Source organism: Pleurodeles waltl, chromosome 2_1 (assembly GCF_031143425.1).
Source record: "Pleurodeles waltl isolate 20211129_DDA chromosome 2_1, aPleWal1.hap1.20221129, whole genome shotgun sequence".
In the NCBI taxonomy this organism is placed as follows: domain Eukaryota; kingdom Metazoa; phylum Chordata; class Amphibia; order Caudata; family Salamandridae; genus Pleurodeles; species Pleurodeles waltl.
Genome location: NC_090438.1, coordinates 461,646,900 through 461,667,248, shown reverse-complemented (window position 1 = coordinate 461,667,248; position 20,349 = coordinate 461,646,900). Strand labels below are relative to the sequence as shown.

At 41.4% G+C, this 20,349-nt stretch overlaps 1 protein-coding gene across 2 annotated transcripts in view; it reads right to left on the bottom strand.

Moving 5' to 3' along the window:
• Positions 1 to 2,188: 2,188 nt before the first annotated feature.
• The window catches only part of LOC138265580 (magnesium transporter NIPA2-like), a 56,753-nt gene continuing 38,592 nt past the window's right edge, over positions 2,189 to 20,349 (bottom strand). For both annotated transcript variants that reach the window (XM_069213422.1, XM_069213433.1), the window contains exons 6-7: positions 14,103 to 14,263; positions 2,189 to 6,145 (exon numbers count right to left, since the gene is read on the bottom strand). In XM_069213422.1, coding sequence (XP_069069523.1) covers positions 5,508 to 6,145; positions 14,103 to 14,263 — 799 coding nt within the window. In that variant the 3' untranslated portion in view covers positions 2,189 to 5,507. The remainder of the gene's footprint in view (positions 6,146 to 14,102; positions 14,264 to 20,349) is intronic.

The following is a 20,349-nucleotide window of genomic DNA, read 5'->3' as shown; positions in this document are numbered from 1 at the left end:
CCTATCTTGAAGTCTGTATTCCAGCAGTCTCCTCTTCATAGCATTCTACTCTCCATTGCCATTGGCTATTCCCTTCACCTTGAAGATGCCTACTGATTGGGTGCTGATGCTGAAATAGTCGGTGATTTTCTTTGCCATCTCTGATTTAAGGACCTAGCCCCTAAACATACTGAGCCTCGTCCTCCATTGTTCTCCCTACAGTGGTTCTTCTCGTCCTATCTCCCAGGCCATTTCCACATTTGTATGGTCTAAAGGTTGTATGTCAGACATAAACTCCTGCTATGAGTGAAGAAAGGAAAGGTACTTGGAGATAGTCTGTGAGTACGTGAGAGTAAAAGTAATAGTTGCCGTCCTCTTGGCAGAGTGCATCTTCCCAAGCTCTTGTGGAGGGGAGGGGACAGTCAGTACCATATTAGGCAGTGGCAAGCATAACATGGGGGGAATGGGAGCTCAGATTATGTTGTATGACAGATGTTCTAGACTACTAACATGTGGCTGTAACTTCCACTGTTCACCCAGCTAACTAAAGGATGAGTCCTAGATCGCTGGGCATACAAGTTTTCATGTCCAAAAGAAGGACAGCCTGGAGGAAAGGGGCCAATTTATTTACCATTCCCAATGTCCACCACAGGCTCCCATTTACCCTGGACTCAATTTCCACAGGGGCACAATACATTTGAAAACAGATATACATACATAAAACGTGCCTATCACCCTTCTTTCTCGGGCTGGAACAGAAAGTACTGATTGCTGTTAGTGGGGACCGGACAGATCTTACATAGAGCCAGTGGGGCAAATGGGGCACCTTTATGCAGCATACAGGTGAAAAGATTACCATGATGAGGTTACCTTGATCTACATGCAGTTTAACTTCAACAAAAATCTGAAACATACTCCCTGAACTCTGAGCCAAAAACACAGAGACCAGAAAAGGTCAACTAAGTCCACTTACAATCTTCATGGAGTCAGTTAGACACCTCAGCATAGACCCTGGTGTAAGGCCATTTTGCTACCTCCGGTCAAGCCCAAAGCCACTTACACCTAAGGGACGGTGCCTAATTGGAGCCAACTCAGTCAATTTAGTGGAGCAGAGGAACAGCCTTCTGATACCTTTGCTGATCCTGAGAACAAGCCTTAAAGAACTGGCCTATAGATAGACTGGTCTGAAGGGGAAAACAAAAAGGCCTACTTCTGTTCTGCTGTCTCAGAACAGCTGTTGATGTGAAATTCCAAAAATACCAGCACACAGCCAAAAACAGTTCATAAATGAATCGCACAAAAGTGCAAGTGATGCTGTGCACATAAACGCTCCAAGTATGTCTCTGTGTGTTGGAGAGTATGTGGTGTTGTGGTCAGAAAATTCTGGGACAAGTCAGCAGGCCCCAGAGTTGCAAGAAGGCCCATGAGGGACTGATAGCTTGCCAATCAAAAAGAAAAAATAGTTGTAAACATTAATTATGTAGATGAGACTTCTTTGCAATAATGTCCAGGTACCACGAGCTAATGAAAAAGACAATCCGGAAGTAGTCAGGTATGTGGGTGTAAGTTTGCATCTGAAATAAAAATAAGATTGTTTCCATTGCCCACTATTGAGACTTTCTTATTATTATTATTAAAGAAAACTACCCAATTGAGCTTCTATCATGCCTGCTTGGAAATACTGTTTTCATATTTGCTTATTGTTCGTGTGACTACATGTTTTATGTGGCACTGTGGTTACCAGTCCATTAGACCTGGCTCCTTCAAAGACGCATTGAAGACTCTTTGTAAATGCACCACCATCTGTACTTAAGTAGCAACATTATAGAAATCTTGCCCAGGACAAACCAATCTTTAACCAGATTCATTGCTGGGTTGAATTTCAGTGCAGAGATATAACAGTGCAATAACTATGCAGCAGACTAAAAGCTGCTCTAACAAAAGTAAGGTGAGGCGTTTGACCAGATGGCCCAAAACCTGTGCTGGATTTGAAGTTCTAGAAGTAAAATGTAACTATGGGGAAAAAGTCTTCATGCAGTACACAGGAGATGGGAGGAGCACTGAATGAAGAACATTCAGGTGAAAATATTCCTTTCATGGCAGAACTAAATGCCCCTTTGGGCACATGTAGGCAGGCAGACTTTTTCAAATATTAACAGCACACTAATCCCATTAGTAAAGTGAAAACAATAAGATACGGAAGCATGTCTGAGTTCAATAACATTTATTTAAAAAATAGTTTAGTTATTTGTGCAAGTTCAGTGATATCAAGGACCTGTGCTGGGAATCCTTTGTGAACAAACATTAGTGACAGTTATTTCATTTAACTCCTTACGTAAAAAACAAGTATTCACTCTCCTTCCCCTCCCAGTGTTCTTTTCATAAATTTGTGCAAAACTACAAGTTCCCCAGCAGACAAGCTGCTCTCCTCATACTTTACTGGAGGTTTTTTTCTTCTTAATTACTCACCTAGCAGTCTCTGCTTTAACTCGGTAGTGCATGTTAAGTGGCAATTTAGTGTAAACATCGATTTCGTTCAAGCCCTTGAAAACATATCCTAATAACAAAGCTCAGTGGGACATTGTAGATTTGTGAATATCAGCCCCATTTACGTATCATTTAACTACACATTTCTCCGTCTGCAGCAAAAAATGGGTGGTAATGCCACTGGAGGAACTACCAATAGTGCAGAGATTATTTTACACCCAGGTTCTGTATTACAATGCCATAGTGTGTCAGATCAGCACAGGAGACAGTTCGGTAAGACCACAATTTTTCTCACTGTGCAGAGCTGTAAAAAAAAAAACAGGACTGTTGCAGCTCTGTCCACACATTTTGCCACTTTTAATTGCTGTAATATTTGTGCAGCAGTCGCATCCCACTTTGGGTGCAAACAAATATTTTATCGGAATTATGATTACTGTGATCCATGAAATAAGTGTTTTAATGCTTAATATTTTGTATTCGCCACCCAGTTAGATTAATGAAATATGCATCTGTCCTTCCCCAAACAATGACTCCTCATAGAAGAACCACCACCTGTAGAAGTTTTCCTGAGCATGCTTTTATTCCTGCATTTCTGCGAGAATTACCAATTCTAGGTGTGCACAATAGCAAGTTTTATGACGCATCCCTCTGTGACCAAAAACTCACAAGATGCTTAGTCTTTGTTGGCTAGTGTGTTACTTCTCATTTTACAGAGACAGTCATAGGACTGCTACATCGTTGACATAAAAATTACAAAGGATTCACTCGCCTAGGTGCTAGAGGTCTGCATGTGTGCCAGGACAAGGAGTCGTTTGCAAGATAGAACAGGTCCTTGCACAACCAAACATACTGAACAATACTAAGGCACTTGCTGTGACATCATTTCTGTGCTCATTTTATGCACCTTGGAATACTAAAAACAAACAAACAAACAAAACAAGTAGTTTCTAGGGCTGCAGATTAGCAATAAAATCACACAGATAAGCTATTTAATATTACAAATGTGCCCTAAGAAAGATAAAGATTACTAAGGCATTTATGGTGTTCACATTTCACCTGTAAATTGTTACATAGAGCCCAGAGCACTTTAGATAATCTAAAGATTACAATTCACAACTTCCTCACCTAGAGGAAAATAGCACATATTAATATAAAAGACCATCTTTAAAATAATGCAATTAAATTTTTCCCGATTTGCGTATTATTGAAAACATGAATGAGGCCATTTTTTTGACAAAATGTTTATGAAAACATTTGTACAATCTACAAAAGCATCCAACTTACTAACTTTCCTGCTCTTGCAGAGTACCCAGGTACACTGCAGCACCTAGTTTTTGAAGGGGGAGTTATTTATAAAGCACTGATCTGTTTTTGAGAAAAAGAGAAGCACTAAGTGGAGAGCCTGCAAGATATTTAACACTGTTCAATCAAGTAGAGCTGGCAAAACGATTCACAAACTCTTTATAATGGTTGTGGGTGTCACGATACGGTGAGAGCTGCCGCAAGGTCTACAGTGGTGGGGGCATATTGATGATAAATTAGTTGAACAAATTAATATGACAATCAAATTCAGGGCCTGATTACAAACTTGGCAGAGGGGATTACTCCGTCCCAAACGTGACGGATATCTCATCTGCTGTTTTACAAGTTCCATAGAATATAATGGAACTTTTAATACACCGGGTGGGATATCTGTCAAGTTTGGGACAGAGTAATCCCCTCCGCCAAGGTCGTAATGAGGCCCTAAGTGGTAATGAGCTGGTCTCTGTGTACTAGTGCACTCTCTAATAAATAAAACTCCTGCTTAGCATACTATTGAGACTGCATATTTTGTTCATGTTCAACCTAGTTTGGACGAAAAACTGCTCAGAGCTATAACATGCCAAAATAATTCTAGTGAACCATTAAAAAAAACTAAAAACCAATATGTGCTACTTGGCACATTCCTAAAAATAATACTGAAGAGGATTCTGGATTATTATTTTTTTTTTAATTTTACAAAATATATTTTGTTCAGAATAACCAAGATAAACCCCAGTAAAAAAAAAAAAAAAAAACTTAAAATATGTAGTAAAACTACTAAGACTTGCTAAATCAGTAGGCTCTGGTTAAAATATATCTGCAAAGAGATACTATGTGTTTAACAACTGTGTTTACAAATAGCACAATGCGCAGTAAATATTCTGGAACGCCAATGGATCCCATATAATTGTCCTGGAAGTGAACAAGGAGCACTCTCCTCCCTGCTCTTTATTTTTGGAAATACTGAAAATCCCCCTTAACTTCACCTTATCGAACTATGTATATGGGATTCATTCTCTACTGAAGTATTCCATATACAGTTACCGAACTTACATTTTTATGTAGTGAATAGAGACCCCTGCAATACATCATCTATGGTGTACAATGCATTGCTTCTGTGTGACTTCTGATATACGTTTTCTAGTAACTCACTTTTTAAATTAAAACTTTTGATCCCAGATAGAAAAAACAGTTAATATGCCATTCTTTCTTAATGTTCTTTCTGGTGCTCACTTGCATCACATGCATATTTTCTAAATGCTAATAAATACTCTGAACTATGTATTACTGTTGATTTTCAAACAAATATCAACACAAATCAGAAAGTTATTACTTTTAGTAAGCTTAGTTCTCATGTAGTGGTGTCCCTCCTTTTGCCTTGGATAATTAGTTTGAAGACAAATCAAGAATAGGAAAACTGTATGAATGATCTGTGTTTGTTGCTACTGTAGGAGCAGGATGGTTTGTAAGATGCAACAACTGTGGTCTGCTGACTACAGAAAGAATCTGATAAATGTATAAAGAGATCTACTAAACTCAGCATGCACTTTTCCAGTGTAACTTCCACCTGATATGACGTCTCTGTAAAAGAAGTGCACTGAATGAAACTATAGTTTTGATGATATCTGCACTTCAATACTTGACCATGGAAAAATGGTCTTCTAAAAGAATAAAAAAGTGAATAAATAAAAAAAAAAAATCTCAATGCATTTTCAATAGGAAAAGTAAGTAGTTACATTTTAAACTCCGCCTGTTCCATCTTCGTCATCCGACCCTGGGAAGGCTACAGTGCCACCCTCCGAACCTAAAAGAGGCTTCTCTGCATGTGACTGATAGTATCCATGTTCTCCTCTCACAGATGCTTTTGGACTGTTTGCACCTGGCTTTAGAAAGAGGGGCAACAGGTCAGGAGTGAAGGGAATGTCTCTATAGGCATGGAGAAGGAAAACACCAAAAACAATAGTTAGGAATCCACTGACTGTGCCGATGATATTGTCAATTGTCATTTGCTGCCACTCTTTAAACAGGATAGCAGAGCAGGTCATGACTGCGGTGGTGAAGAGAACATAGTAAATAGGTGTGACAACAGACGTATTGAAGATGTCCAGTGCTTTGTTGAGGTAGTTGATTTGAACGCTAACACAGACCACAAGGCATAGTAAAAGCACCCAGCCCAGAGGCTCCTTCAGCACTGGTTCCCCAGCAAACAGCTCCTTTATTGCAATACCAAGTCCCTTTACGCAAGACACTGAGAGAGAGCCAATGGCAGAGCAAATCAAAACATACACCAGGACGTTGCTGTGGCCAATGCGCGGGCCAGCCACAAAAATCAGGAGACTGCAGCTAACCAAAATGCATACGGCAAACACAATGAAACCTAGGAAGAAAAAAAGATACATTTATTAATGTTGGTCATGGCAATCTCTCGCTGTGTTTTCATTCTACAGATCTTGCAATCTGTTCAGAAGTGACAGTGAAAAACTGCACATTTTATTTCAAGGCCTAAAGTCTTTATTGCCACTCGAAGCAGCACACTTCAAAAGCTCCAAATTAAAAAAAATTCCAAAATAGAACCAATCTAACATATATAACCTCACAAAGAAAGCAGTCCTTCCTCTTTTTATTGGTGCACCTTGACAGATCAGTAGTCTTGTATCTTGATATTTGAGAGCGAGAAAAAGTTTTTTATTGGAAGTGCAAATATATAATAACCAGTTCTAATTCATGGAACTGCACTTGGTTAAGAATGTTTCATTACTGTTGGACCTCAAGTCTTTGGTGTGAATCCCAACAGAAGATCCAGGATGGGGTTACAACCCTCCTCTTGACACGTGTCAAGAGGAGGGTTATAACCCCTTACTGGATCTTCTGTTGTTGTTTATGAGATGGACATTCACTATATTTGTTCATTTTTTGAACTTCCTGAAATAGGTCTCTTTGCACTCCAGCTCTTTTCACAGAAAGAAGAGAAGAGGGCAGTCTGTTAACGATGGACAATATTTTAGCAGTTTGTTATATAAGTTATTTGGGAGGAACAAGGTCAAATAAGTTACCAGAGCTGGCCTTGGGGTTTTGGAGCTATTTTTTGGAACACAATATTACAGTCAGAGCGTAATATTTGCCTGGTCAGGAGAATGTGGTAGCGGGCTACAATTCCTGTGATTTCAAGGATTGCAGTGCTTGGAAGTTGAATGTTTTAGTGTTAAGGAGAATTCAGAAAGTTTGGGGGTCCCCTACCGATGGACCTTTTTGCATTACAGTTCGCAAACCAGCTTTGTTACCGCAGTTGGAGACCAGACCCAAAAGCAGATGCAGTGGATGCTTTTTTGCAGAGCTTAACGTTTCTGAAGGGTTATGCCTTCCCACCATTATCAAGGATTGAGAGGGCTTTGATGAAGGTGAGAATGAAGAGATGCAAGTTGATTTTGGTAACTTTTTTTTTTTTGGGGTAGGTCAGCCTTGGTTTCTGGTTCTATAGCTGTGTCAAAAGTATTGAACTTTTTTTTTGTATGGAAGACGTTAGGGAATCCTCAGAATTCACAGGACTTTTGAAGGCGACTAGAAGATTACTCAATCCTGGGCACTAGGAAGAGACAGAGAAGTGCAAGGAAGGTTTGGACAGGTTTGTGCATGCAAAAATAATTTGATCCATTTAAAGTATCTGCAGTGGAATTAACAGGTTTTCTATCTTCTTTATAGCAAAGATCTTTGTTATAGAACTATTAATTGTTATAGATCTGCAATAGCTTGTGGCCATCATTTAGTAGATGGTCAAGTTGAGAAAAAACATCTTTGGCTTGCAGGTTAGTGAACGGCAATAGGTTAAAAGGACTACCAAAGGTGAGAGATGATTCTCTTTGATTTGAGACTCTGGTGTTCAGTTATTTTGAGACTAAGCCACCGAAGTACTTGAGTGTGAAGTAATTAAGTTTGAAACTTGTGACTTTAATATGTATGGTGTGTTCTAGAAGGGTGCTGAACGTTCATGCTTTAGTTGTAAATAATAAGACTTATGTTCCTGGAAGACCAAAGACTATGCCTTCTTCAATTTGTCATCCTTATTTTAAAACACATCTAAAATTGTATGTGGTGCCTTGTTTGAGGCAGTACGAGATTAGGAGTGAATTCTCAAAGGAAGGTGATAATCAAATGGTAATTTCTTATGTGAAAACAGTTTCAAAAACCACAATTGCAAGGTTTGTTTGTATGGCAATGTAGGAGTCTGGTGTGAATATGTTGAAATCCAAAGTCCATTTATTTACGGGAAAATGGCAACAAAAACGTCTTTTGGGGGAGGTTGTTTAGAGAATATACTGAAACCTGTGGATTGGTCTGGGGCATCTGTTTTGAAAATGTGTATTTGAAACCAGTTGAGCCTAGGTCTTGTGCTGCTTGGAGGATCTTTGAACATTCATACTAGTAGTCTTCGGTTTTGACATAAAATGTAGATTTTTCTAAAAGCACAGATGAGAGAATCTGGATTTTATTAAAGACACAGAGGCTAACCTTATACTGCTCCCGCCTTTCTACAGGAGATTACAAAAAAAAATAGTTAGTAACCCCTTCACTGCCAGGCCTTTTCCCCTCAGGTGCCAAACAGTTTTTTTGGGCTCTTTGGGGCAGTTGGCACTTAGGCCCTCATAACGTTTTGTCTACATAAGCTACCCATGCCAAATTTGTGTCACCAAACATCCTAGGGATTCTAGAGGTACACAGAGTTTTGGGTTCATCTGGAGGAGACCAAGAAATTAGCCAAAATACAGCTAAAAATCTGTTAAAATAAAAACAAAAGGGAAAAAGGGGCTGCAGAAGAAAGCCTGTGGGGTTTTTCCCCTGAAAATGGCATCAACAAACGGTTTGCTGTACTAAAATCACCATCTTTCCAGCTTTAAGAAACAGGCAGACTTGAATCAGAAAACCACATTTTTCAAAACAATTTTGGCATTTTACTGGGACATGCTCCATTTTTACTATTTTTTGTGCTTTCAGCCACCTTCCAGTTAGTGACAGAAATGGGTGTGAAACCAATGCTGGATCCCAGTCAGCTGAACATTTCTGAAAAGTAGACAACATTCTGAATTCAGTAAGGGGTTATTTGTGTAGATCCTTTAAGGCTTTCCTACAGAAGATAACAGCTAAAATAAAAAAAAAATATTGAAATTGGGGTGAAAAAAAAGAACCATTTCTGTCCACGTTTCTTCTACAACTTTTTCCAGCTATGGCAGGTTTTTTAAAGCAGTATAGCATTACATCTACTGGACTCCTCTAGTTGTGAGGATGTATAGGGCTTGTAGGTTCCATCAAGAACACTAGGTATCCAGAGCCAATAAAGGCGCTGCACTTTGCAATGGGTTTTTATTGCAACTGGGTATACAGCAATTCATTTGGTGAAATATAAAGAGTCACAAATAGGTATCAAGGAAACCTTTGTATTTTCAAAATGGGCACAAGATAAGGTGTTGAGAAGCAGTGGTTATTTGCACATCTCTGAATTCTGGGGTCCCCATATTAGTATCTGAATTACAGGGCATTTCTCTAATAGACGTCTTTTTTACACACACTTACATTTGGAAGGAAATAATGAAGAGAAAGACAAGGGACAAGAACACTTGTTCTTCTATTCTGTGTTCCCCCAAGTATCCTGATAAAAATGGAACCTCACTTGTGTGGGTAAGCCTAATCTCTGCGACAGGGAACGCAACATCAACACATTGCGTTTTTGCATTGAAATCCAACGTGTTTTTTTGTTGTTTTTTTTAAAGTGCCTAGCGGTGGATTATGGCCTCTAGCTCAGCCAGCACCTAGGGAAACCTACACATTTTTGAAAACTAGACACCTAGGGGAATCCAGGATGGGGTGACTCAGAATCCTTTGCAAACCTCAAAATGTGGCAAAAAAACACTTTTTGGTGAAAGAGAGTGCAGGAATCTGAGAGGAGTCACAAATTTCTTTCCAACCAGCATTCCCCCCAAGTATCCCAATAAAAATGGTACCTCACTTGTGTGGGTAGGCCTAGTGCCCGTGATAGGAAATGCCCCAAAACACAACATGGACACATCACGTTTTCCCCAAAGAAAACTGACCTGTTTTTTGCAAAGTGCCTAGCTGTGGATTTTGGCCTCTAGCTCAGCCGGCACCTAGGAAAACCTAGCCAACCTGGACATTTCTGAAAACTAGACACCTGGGGGAACCCAGGATGGGGTAACTTGTGGTGCTCTCACCAAGGTCTGTTACCTAGAATCCTTAGCAAACCTCAAAATTTGGCAAAAAAAAATGTCCTCACATTTTGGTGCTGCAAAGTTCTGGAATCTGAGGGGAGCCACAAACGTCCTACTACCCAGCATTCCCCCACATCTCCAGGTAAAATGGTACCTCACTTGTGTGGGTAGGTCTAGTGCCCGCGACAGGAAATGCCCCAAAACACTACATGGACACTACATCAGCAGCCATCTAGGGAAACCTACCAAACCCAGACATTTATGAAAACTATACACCTGAGGGAGCCCTCCGCGTTTTTTACCCAGAATCCTCAGCAAACCTCAAATTTAGCTAAAAGATCACAGAGCACCAGGACAAATTTCCTACCACCCAACGTTCCCCCTAAGTCTTCAGGTAAAAATGATAGCGCACTTGGCCCAGGTGGGCCAAGTGCTTGTGACAGGGAAGAGCCAAAAACATGTTGAGATTGAGGGGAAACCAAAGCGGGCCCAAAGGGGCAGTTTGAAGAAAAAAAAAAAGCGTTTTTAGGCTGACAAGTGTGGCAGAATGTATAGATGCAACAATGCTGGATGGTAGGAATTTTGTGGATTTCTGCAGATTCCACAAGGTCCTATCACAAAATGTGGGGGAAAAGAGTGATTTCAAGCAAAGTTGGAGATTTGAAGTGCATTGTGGGTAAGAAAATGGTGCGGGTGCATGTGAAGCACACCACCCTGGACTCACCCTGATGTTTAGTTTTCAGATGTGTCTAGATTTCGTAGATTTTTCTATGTAGCAGCCTCCCAAAGTCCAAAAAGTGCAGCCCTCACCCTTCCAAGTAGGACAATTTTGAGAGTTAGCCAAGCTCTCATGGCACAAATGTAAAACCAAAACCCAAAATAATCAAATGTCCTCTTGCTTGGCGTTGGGATAAGATCTTTTAGTGTGTGGGGGGGAGAGTTGAAAGACTTTTACCCCCTTCCATCCCTGCCCAGGGGAAAGGGGTGGGAAGCCCATGTGGGAGCGCTAGCGCTCTCCCTTTGGGTCGGGTGCAGGATGCAACGGTTACATCCTAAGCACCCGAGCGGTGCTGCCAAGGACGTAACCGTTATGTCCATGGCACCCAAGGGGTTAAAGTGAAACAGGTTGAGTTCTACTTTTATGTTTGTTCCTAGCTTTTTAAACAGCTCAGTAATAAGAAGATTGAATTGAAGAGGAGATTAGCATCTCCCTTGGAGTAGAGGAGCTACTCCCCTGCAGCCACCGACCGTGAAATCTGGTTTAAAGAAGCTGCTGTCAACTCCGTCCACCAAGCAGTAGCTCCCAAGAAGAAGGTCAGCATACTCCTGGAGTTCAGATCCGTCCTCCTGCCAAGCCTGAGGATTCCAGGACCTCCACAAGCCCATTAGCACCAATACCCAAGGTAGGGGATCTTTGCTGCGACCAAAGCTTGTTAAAACTATAACTCATGCCCTAAGGTAACTATAACTCACGCCCCCCACCATGCACAGTTTTCTCATCAATAATTTTATAGCAAATGTTGCTGAGATATTATCAATGATTTCCTAGAAGATATGATGAGTGTTGTAATATGTGGGGTAATTAACAGTGCCTTTGGAGGGCGTAAGTTATTTTTACCTTAGGGCACAAATTATAGTTACTTTAGAAAACTTTAACTATAGCTGCTGAATTTTAATGGTTTTGTCCCTGTAACCTTTGGATTTTTTTGTGAATTTCTACGTTTTTTCAAATTCTGTTTCCCAACTGTAACATCTCTGTAACCTTTGTTTTTTTTCTTCTTCAGTGAATTTGTACTTTTTATTTTTTTTTAACGTTCACTAATATTTAATTGCCATACATTAATCCAACCCCACCGTGCATGGCCAACCACATGCAGCCAACCCTATGCCATGCATGTACTTGAACCATGCTCATCGGGGGGTTGGCTGCTGAGCCTGGCATGCGATCACCACATGCAATTAACCCCATGCCACACATGGCCTTTGGCTGTGTGCGGCGGGGGCTTGGCCGCAGGGTCTGGCCTGTTTATTCAACTCCACACCATGCACAGCCCTCAGCCATGTGCAGCAGGGGGTTGGCCCCTGGTCCTGGCCTGCAGCGAGGTCCTGTCGTCAACTCCCCAAAGGCAGTCAGTCGGGGTGGGGAGCATGCAGCCTCCTCCCCGGGCTCTATTTTTTAAGGCCACCAAGAGGGCGGGCGTTGGGGGGAGGTGTATGTGGCCCACCTCCCCCAGGCTCTATTTAGTCCTCAGGGGCCTGGCCGGTACGTAAAGTAAATGGTGGATGCCTTAGAGCCCACCCAGGGCACCCACTTAACATATAGAAAGGGGAAGGCGGCAAGCTCCCCAGGCCAATTTTGGCCACAGAGACCCTACCTGCGTGGCCCTGGCCTTACTAATAAGGGGGAGGGGGCATGCAGCCCCATCTGATCAATGGTGGAGTCCTGGCCAAGATGTAAATCAGGAGGGGGCACACAGCCTCCGTCCCCAGGCCAGTATTGGCCCCAGGGACCCCATTCCCCAGGGGCAGCCCACACACTAAATTGAGAGGGTGTACATAGCTCCCCCCAGGCCAAAATTGGCCCCGGGGCCCCATCCACAGGGCCTGGCCTGTACATGATGGGCACCCTCGTGCCCACCTAGGGCACCCATTTGCTGTTTGTTGAAGGCCACGGGGAGCCTCAATACCCCATGCAGGAGCCAGCTTCGCTCCTGCTTGCAAGCAGGTTAAAATGCTGCTTCCTGTGGGTAAGAGCAATTTTGTTTTCCACAGCGGAAGGGAAACGGATGAAAAATCCGCTCCTAGCGGATGGGAGCAGTTTTCCTGCTCCTATCTGCTGGGAGAGGGCTTACTAGCTGCTTGGCGGGAACTTTAAATTGATCCCGCCAAGCGAAAGCTAACATGTCCCTAGGGTGAGCTCTTAGGTAGCTGGCACTGGGAGATGGGGTCACCAGAGCCATTATTGGCTCCAGGAGGGGAGGGGGTCTGTGGGGCCCCCCTCCTTTTCAATTTGCATGGCCAGATCCTGGGAGCCAGGGTCAACAGGGATGATCGTAGCCTTACGGGGAATTTAGCTGGGCACTGGGGAGGGGGTGGGCCCTGGGGCTAACATCGCACACCCCCCCCAATAATAATAATACTATAATGAACTTGGCCCACCTGGGGAGGCAAATGAAAAAACAGGCCTGGGAGACTATGCTTGCCATTTGTTACGTTTTGCACAGATTAAAAAAAAAAAGCAATTGGGCCACAGCTGGGTTCCTGTGGGGCCCCACCAACAGGCCTAGGGAGTCGATGTATTCCTATCATGTCACCTTCTGTTTTTGTGTTTGTTTTCTTTTTTTTTAAAAGTTTTTTTCCTGGGACTCAGCTGAGTCACAGTCCCAAGCTGGCTGCCAACACTTCCTAGTTAAAGTGTTGACAGCCAGTCACATCTCAGCATGACATCTGACAGATCCACGTAGGATACGTGTCCCTTTATCTATTTTCTTTTTCCTTTAATATCTCCAAATCTACTGAACAAATTTACACCAAATCACAAAAAGGGCTCTTTCTGGAGCAAGATCTAGCTTTTTTTTTTTTGCCAAACTTGGTGTAATTACATTCAATGGTTCGGGCTATAATTTTGTCTAAAATCCCTATGGGAAACTGCATGGGAAAAACGTGTTTTGTGAGAACCCCGCCCCCTCTTTTTCTTGCCACTAAACCCGCCCCCCCCCCCCCCCCCCCCCCTCTTACGGATCACCGCAAAACTTTGGAGGCAGCAGCTGAAGTGACCATGACACTAGTCTTGAAAATTTTGTGAAGATTACTTAAATGGCACCAAAGTTATTAGCAAAACAAAAAACACTTTTCCTATAGAAACTAGGTCCTAACTATAACTACCTACTGGTGACCACCAGCAGGTAATATATAGTTCATTTTATATTTTTAACCCAAGCACTGTACCAGCAACCAATTGCCAACTATCGGAATAATGTCAAGAGCTGCCACAGTAATTGTATGCTATCTTTAATTCTGTGGCTCCAAGTTACTGCATCTTGATGTGTTGGAGAAACACCTTAATCAATTTCTTACTAGCAAAATGGAAAAGGAAAAAAAGAATGTTTGAGGCACCTGGATCTTTAAGTTTCTCTGCCATCTCCTGGAGAGTAGACACCTCTTCTTCCTGCGGTGCATGGATTACCATCACCGTGGAGCCCAAGACGCTCAGCACACAGCCAATCTTCCCATGAATGTTAAGTCGCTCATTCAGAAAGTAGGATGACAAAACAGCACTACAAAAAATAAAACAGTTTGTACTCAACAAAAGCATGCATGCTTGTGGGATACAGATTCCATATAATGGGCCTGCATACTTTCCTTCAATGTACTCCCATGCATCCTTATAAACACAAAACAAAATGTACATTGAGTGTTTAAATGTTGACTCACATAAGAATGGGATGACGATTTGGAGCTCGAGAAGCCAACTGTCCATTCAACCGCAAATGCAGGTTTGTGTGATCTTTAATGTGTAAGAATAAGAGTCTGACAACATTCTTTTTATTTTTTTATTTCAAGAGGTCAAGGTAACAAACAAATGGGCTTATTCAAAGGTTGTACTGGGAGGAGGCCACCCACAGAAATACTAACCAAATTCTGATTCCTGAACGTCGGAAGGGTTGATAATGTAGCAATACTGAACATTTCGTCCCTTTCTGAGCTACAAAACTCTTGTCTTGTGTTTATTTTAATCCCAGCACAAATGTCACTAACTATTTCACAGAGAAACCTTCAGATCAGTGTGAAATCTGCACACAACTTGTATTAGTTGACGTTTTAGTCATTTGCTATATCAACTGAAACATATTTGTTATGAAAATATAATTTAGGAATCTTCTATAGAAAAAGGTATCAGGTTCTTTCACAACAGTGCACATAGAGAAACAGGGCAATATGTAGTGTTCATGAGAGTCCAGTCCTGGAGTCAGTGTGGTCAGGACATAACTCTAATTGCAATATTATTATTACTATTTTTATTATGCATGCTTTTTAAAGCTCATTGCTACCTAGAAAAGGTTTCCCAGTGCTAGGCTCATCACAGATAATAGGTCAGTCCAGAATGCTGCCTATGGAGAAGGAAAATTAAGAGGGATCAGGGGGTTAAGATGTCCAGGTTTTAAGCAATTTGCGAAAAGAGGAGAGTAACCCCCCCCACTCCCAAGCGTGATTTTGAAATTCTGGGGGTTACAGGCAGCCTAAGATGGCTAGACTGCAGCAAGTGGGCAGGTGAGTACAGGAAATTAAGGAACTGAGATAGTGGTCCGGTGTTAGATAAGCATTTGTGCAAATAGCATACAGCCTTAAATTGCACATGCCATTAAAATAGAAACCAGGGTCTGGATTATGGTTCTCCAGGCAGAGGGAGATAGTTGAGAATCTTCCTAAGCGATTTCAAAATGCCAGAGAACGTGGCTGCCACCTTGCTGATCTGATGGCTCATGGAAAGTGTGTCATCCAGCCAGACTCTTTACGACTGGCACATGGCTGGGGAGATTGCCCATAGTCATAGGCCACATGTGATGTCCCCACAGGTTAGGGAGATTGCGCCCCATCAGACCCCTCCGTCTTCTTCCCATTTAATTTCAGGGAATTGTCGTTTATCCATAACAGGACTAGGGAAAGACAAGTGTTGAGGGCATACGCATTCCGATTGTCCTTGGAGGACAAAGATACCACAATAGGTGTATCATCCGTATAAGAGAAAAGCCTAAGATTACATTTTCCACTATCTCTGCTAATGGTCTTACATATAAGTTAGAGAAGTGGGCTCAAAGTTAATCCCTGAGGTACATCTGAGGCTAACGGTTGAAAATGTGATATCTGTTGGTGTGTCAGCACCTGAAAGGTACACTCTTGCTGGAAGCATTTTAGCCAGAATAGGGCAGTGTCCCAAACTTCCATTACCTCTAATCTTTGTAGGAGTGTGGTATGATTTACAGTATCAAATTATGCACTGGGGTCTAAAAGGTTCAGTGCAGCCGCCCCACCCTGATCTAACTTGTACCTCAGGAATTCGGTAACAGAGAAGGGTTGATTCAGTGCTATGCCCTGCTCCTCACCCAGATTGTTAAGGCTTGAGTAGTTCCGCGTGAGCTATGAATTGCTGGTTCACATGTTTCTCCAACACTTTGGCCAAAATGGGTAAAAGATATATGGGTCTGTAATTTGACCAGGTAAATGGATCCAGATTTGTTTTTTTCAACAGAGGGATAACCAGGGCTATTTTCCAAGGTTTAGGAACAAAGCCCTCTTACAGTGACTAATTTAACAGTTGGATAAGCTGCTTCAGGGCAGTGTGGAAGAGCTTACTAAGTACTGCAGGGATCCAGTGGCGAGCTTGATTTAGTGGATGCAATAAGCCGTAAAAAATGGCACATCTAAGGGTTAAAACATATACAACATACTGGCTAAGTTAGGGAGGGCTACCTGAGGCAAAGGTTAAATCGCCTCAACAAATGTGGCATTCACTAATTTGATAATAGATCGAGCAAATGCCTTAGTGAAGAGCATAGGAGTCAATACAAGTTGAGACTCTATCCCAGTTTCAGTTCCTAAGGTTCTGAAAGTAGCCTCTCTACTTCATTCTTCAATGCCATTCTGAATGTGAAGGTCTAAAAATGGTCACTGGACTGTGGGGTGAACAGCAATGTATTTATAAATGCTGTTTGAGATGTTTTTCAATTCTTCCTTCTAGTATTCATTTTGTCATGAAAGATTTGTGTCTTCACATTTCATTGGGGGGGGGGGGGGGGAAGAGGGATGCATGGCTCTATGGATTCCAATGATAGCAGTAAGTGTACTATACAAAGGAGAGCACTTACAATTGGTTGCAACACTTTCTGTTGCAAGAATTGTTGCTTTTGTTTTCCAACTAACTTGTCATAAGGTCTGTAATTATATTTTTTAAACAAATGTTATCTATTCTTAAATGGTGTTTTCAACAGAGGGATAACCAGGGCTATTTTCCAAGGTTTGGGAACAATGCCCTCTTACAGTGACAAATTTAACAGTTGGATAAGTTGCTTCAGGGCAGTGTGGAAGAGCTTACTAAGTACTGCAAGGATCCAGTGGCGAGCTTGATTTAGTGGATGCAAGAAGCTGTAAAAGAGGGCACATCTAAGGGTTGAAACATATACAACATACGGGCTACGTTAGGGAGGGCTACCTGACTGCTACCTCACCTGTGATGTGGAAAGCAGCCTGGATGTCTGCCCCTTTTCTTAAAAAAGTAGGCTGATTCATCACACTGAAGTTGTGATGAGGGCAATTGGTGTGATGGTAGCAGGGTCAGAGTGAGAGTTTTAACTACCTGAAAGAGTGTATTAGGGCAGAGGCCATTTTATTCATATAGAATGCAGCACAACATTTTTTATGGTAGGTCTTTAATGCTGATTTTATAGCTTTGCTTGTCCAGTAGGGAGAGCCTCACCAGATTAATGTGTCTTGAATATCTTCCCTGCTACAGTAAGAACACCAAAACATTCTGCCCCTTTCTGAGTTTATTAATTAATAACTTTCCTCAACTAAGCAGCATGAATAAAGATATTCTTACTATGTCTGTTTTTCTTCATGAAGAGCCATTCATAAAATAAAAACTAGGGTTCACAAATGTTAGTTTTAATCTCAATGGAGAAGTATATCAACTATTTACCCTTACAGGACTATAGGTTCTCCTTCCACTCGTCTCGGTGTCACCAACATAGGAATTGAAGAGGAGATGTTGGCCCTGCAAGATGTCAATCAAGGGTCTAACATAAACAATGAATATTACTGGGCAAAGTGGAGAGTCTTGTGACACCCCATATGTTGTTCATGTGCTGTTAAAATCAAAAGGGCCCTGTTTATTGAACTATATTGCATTTTCCATGAAAATAATTATAGGGATCTGACATGAAAGCGAGCTATGGTTCCCTTAAGGTGGTTGTATAGCTTTTCAGTATCAGAGGCCACTGAAAGGTCCGGGAGGAGGAGAATTCCACCCACTCCTTCATGTGCAGTGGGAAGTAGCTCATTTGGCACACCCAGCAGGAACGTCTGCTTGACTTGATGTGTCCTAAAACCAATGGTTTGCGATCGAGAAATAGTGCACACTTGGACAGGTCCACAGGACTGCGATAATTTGCTGAATCATCTGGAGGTAAAAAAAATTTAAGGAGCAGTGTGTTTGCAACATGTTCGAGAGGCAAAGGTTAAATCGCCTCAACATTTGAGGCTTTCACTAATTTGAAAATATATCGAGCAAATGCCTTAGTGAAGAGCATAGGAGTCAATACAAGTTGAGACTCTATCCCAGTTTCAGTTCCTAAGGTTCTGAAAGTAGCCTCTCTACTTCATTCTTCAATGCCATTCTGAATGTGAAGGTCTAAAAATGGTCACTGGACTGTGGGGTGAACAGCAATGTATTTATAAATGCTGTTTGAGATGTTTTTCAATTCTTCCTTCTAGTATTCATTTTGTCATGAAAGATTTGTGTCTTCACATTTCATTTGAGGGGAAAAGGGATGCCTGGCGCTAAGGATTCCAATGATAGCAGTAAGTGTAGCCCTTGCAATTGGTTGCAACACTTTCTGTTGCAAGAATTCTTGCTTTTGTTTTCCAACTAACTTGTCATAAGGTCTGTAATTATATTTTTTAAACAAATGTTATCTATTCACAAAAGGTTTTTCTCCATTTACCTTGCAGTTTTCTGTCCTATGTTTTAATGCTGGTATAGACCAACAATTTATTTGAGACAGAATTGTTCGTGACCAACTGGAGACAAGGTCATTGCATATGTGGAGTTCTCTTAAAGGAAGTCAAGCAAATCTGTAAAATACATAGCAAATACTTCCATCAATCTCCACAGTATTTATTCCTTAGAGCTTTACCTAGCCTCTCCTGTTTTATTGATGCAGTACAAGGAGATGCTGTTTTGTTATTCTAGGACATAGGTAAAGAATACTGAAAGATAATACCTTTATGATCAGGTGATATGAGGGGACAATTTTCAATAGAAAAAAGATATGGTATTTTCCTTTTCAAGGGAGTCATAATATTTTGGGGCCACACGTCATGTGAGGAGTGTCTACTGAATAGTTAGGGCTCTATTTTTTTCAGCAACCCACAGCTGATGACTGATGGGCCTGTACAATGGAGTGTTAAAGATTCACTTGCAAGATTTTCCAACTATACAGTTAGGCAAATAGACAACATACTTTGGTATGCAATAAGCATGACTGCATCTAACAGGCGACATTTCAGACACCTTCCAGGTTAAATACATCAAGTCACATCTAGCCCCTTCTTAACTAATAGAAGTGGGCACTTTTAGTGACTAGTTCTCAGAGAAAACTGCTTACTCCTACCCCTTTGAATTGTAACCTGTGTACAAGGATTATCCTGTCTCTTGGGGGTACCAGACTGTGCTAGGCAACCATCTTTCAGAAATAAAAACTGAATTTGTGTATCACAGATTACAGCATGAATTTCCTCAGCTCAACAAATGCTGATCTAGCATTTATCCTTCATAACTATTATATGTGAAAGTGGTGTTCTGAAGAACTAATGTCTAGTGCGAACAATAACTATAGGTGTGTTTGTATTGCTTCAATTATTTGCAATTCCCCAAAATGATTGTTCCTGCTACAAAGTATTTGTATGATGAAATAGTTATTACACTGTTGTAAATTTTGTGTGAATGCCATATTTAAAGGTGTATATACTGATGCACAGGCTGAATTAATGTTTTTTTTATTGTTTGTTTTCCTAAGACAGCGTCTAGAAGGAAATTCACACCAACGCATACACAGCTTTGTTGTGGTTTGATTTCTTTCACCTATTTTTCTATGTACGGCTGATAATGTTGCATTTTAATGTCTATATTTCAATGACAAACAATGGGGCTGTATTACAGAACCATTCTAGAAGGCTACACAGAAACTACAGTGGGAGGAGGAGAGAGCGAACAGGAAAGTGGACATTACACCACGGTACATATTGACAAAAGTTCTGCTATTAAAATCTTTTATAGAAGGTCGAGTTTTGCTTCAGTGTGAGTGCAGTTGAGGACAGAAGTGTGGAGAAACTTCCAGGTGAAGGGGATTGGATTTTTTGTTATGCAGTTGTAATGCGGTCGGCTCCAATTACAATGGGAAGGCATTTTAGTGCATAGTGCCATAAGAGCAAGAGTGAAAGATCTATCTTCAGGACTGCTCAGGGAGAATAATGATAGGATAAGGAACTTTAAGGGGATCGCCTGAGCGAAATGAGATGGATTTCACCACCAAGGTGAGGAACTATCTCATCACTGTTTTCTACAGGCACAAAAAACTGAGAGAAA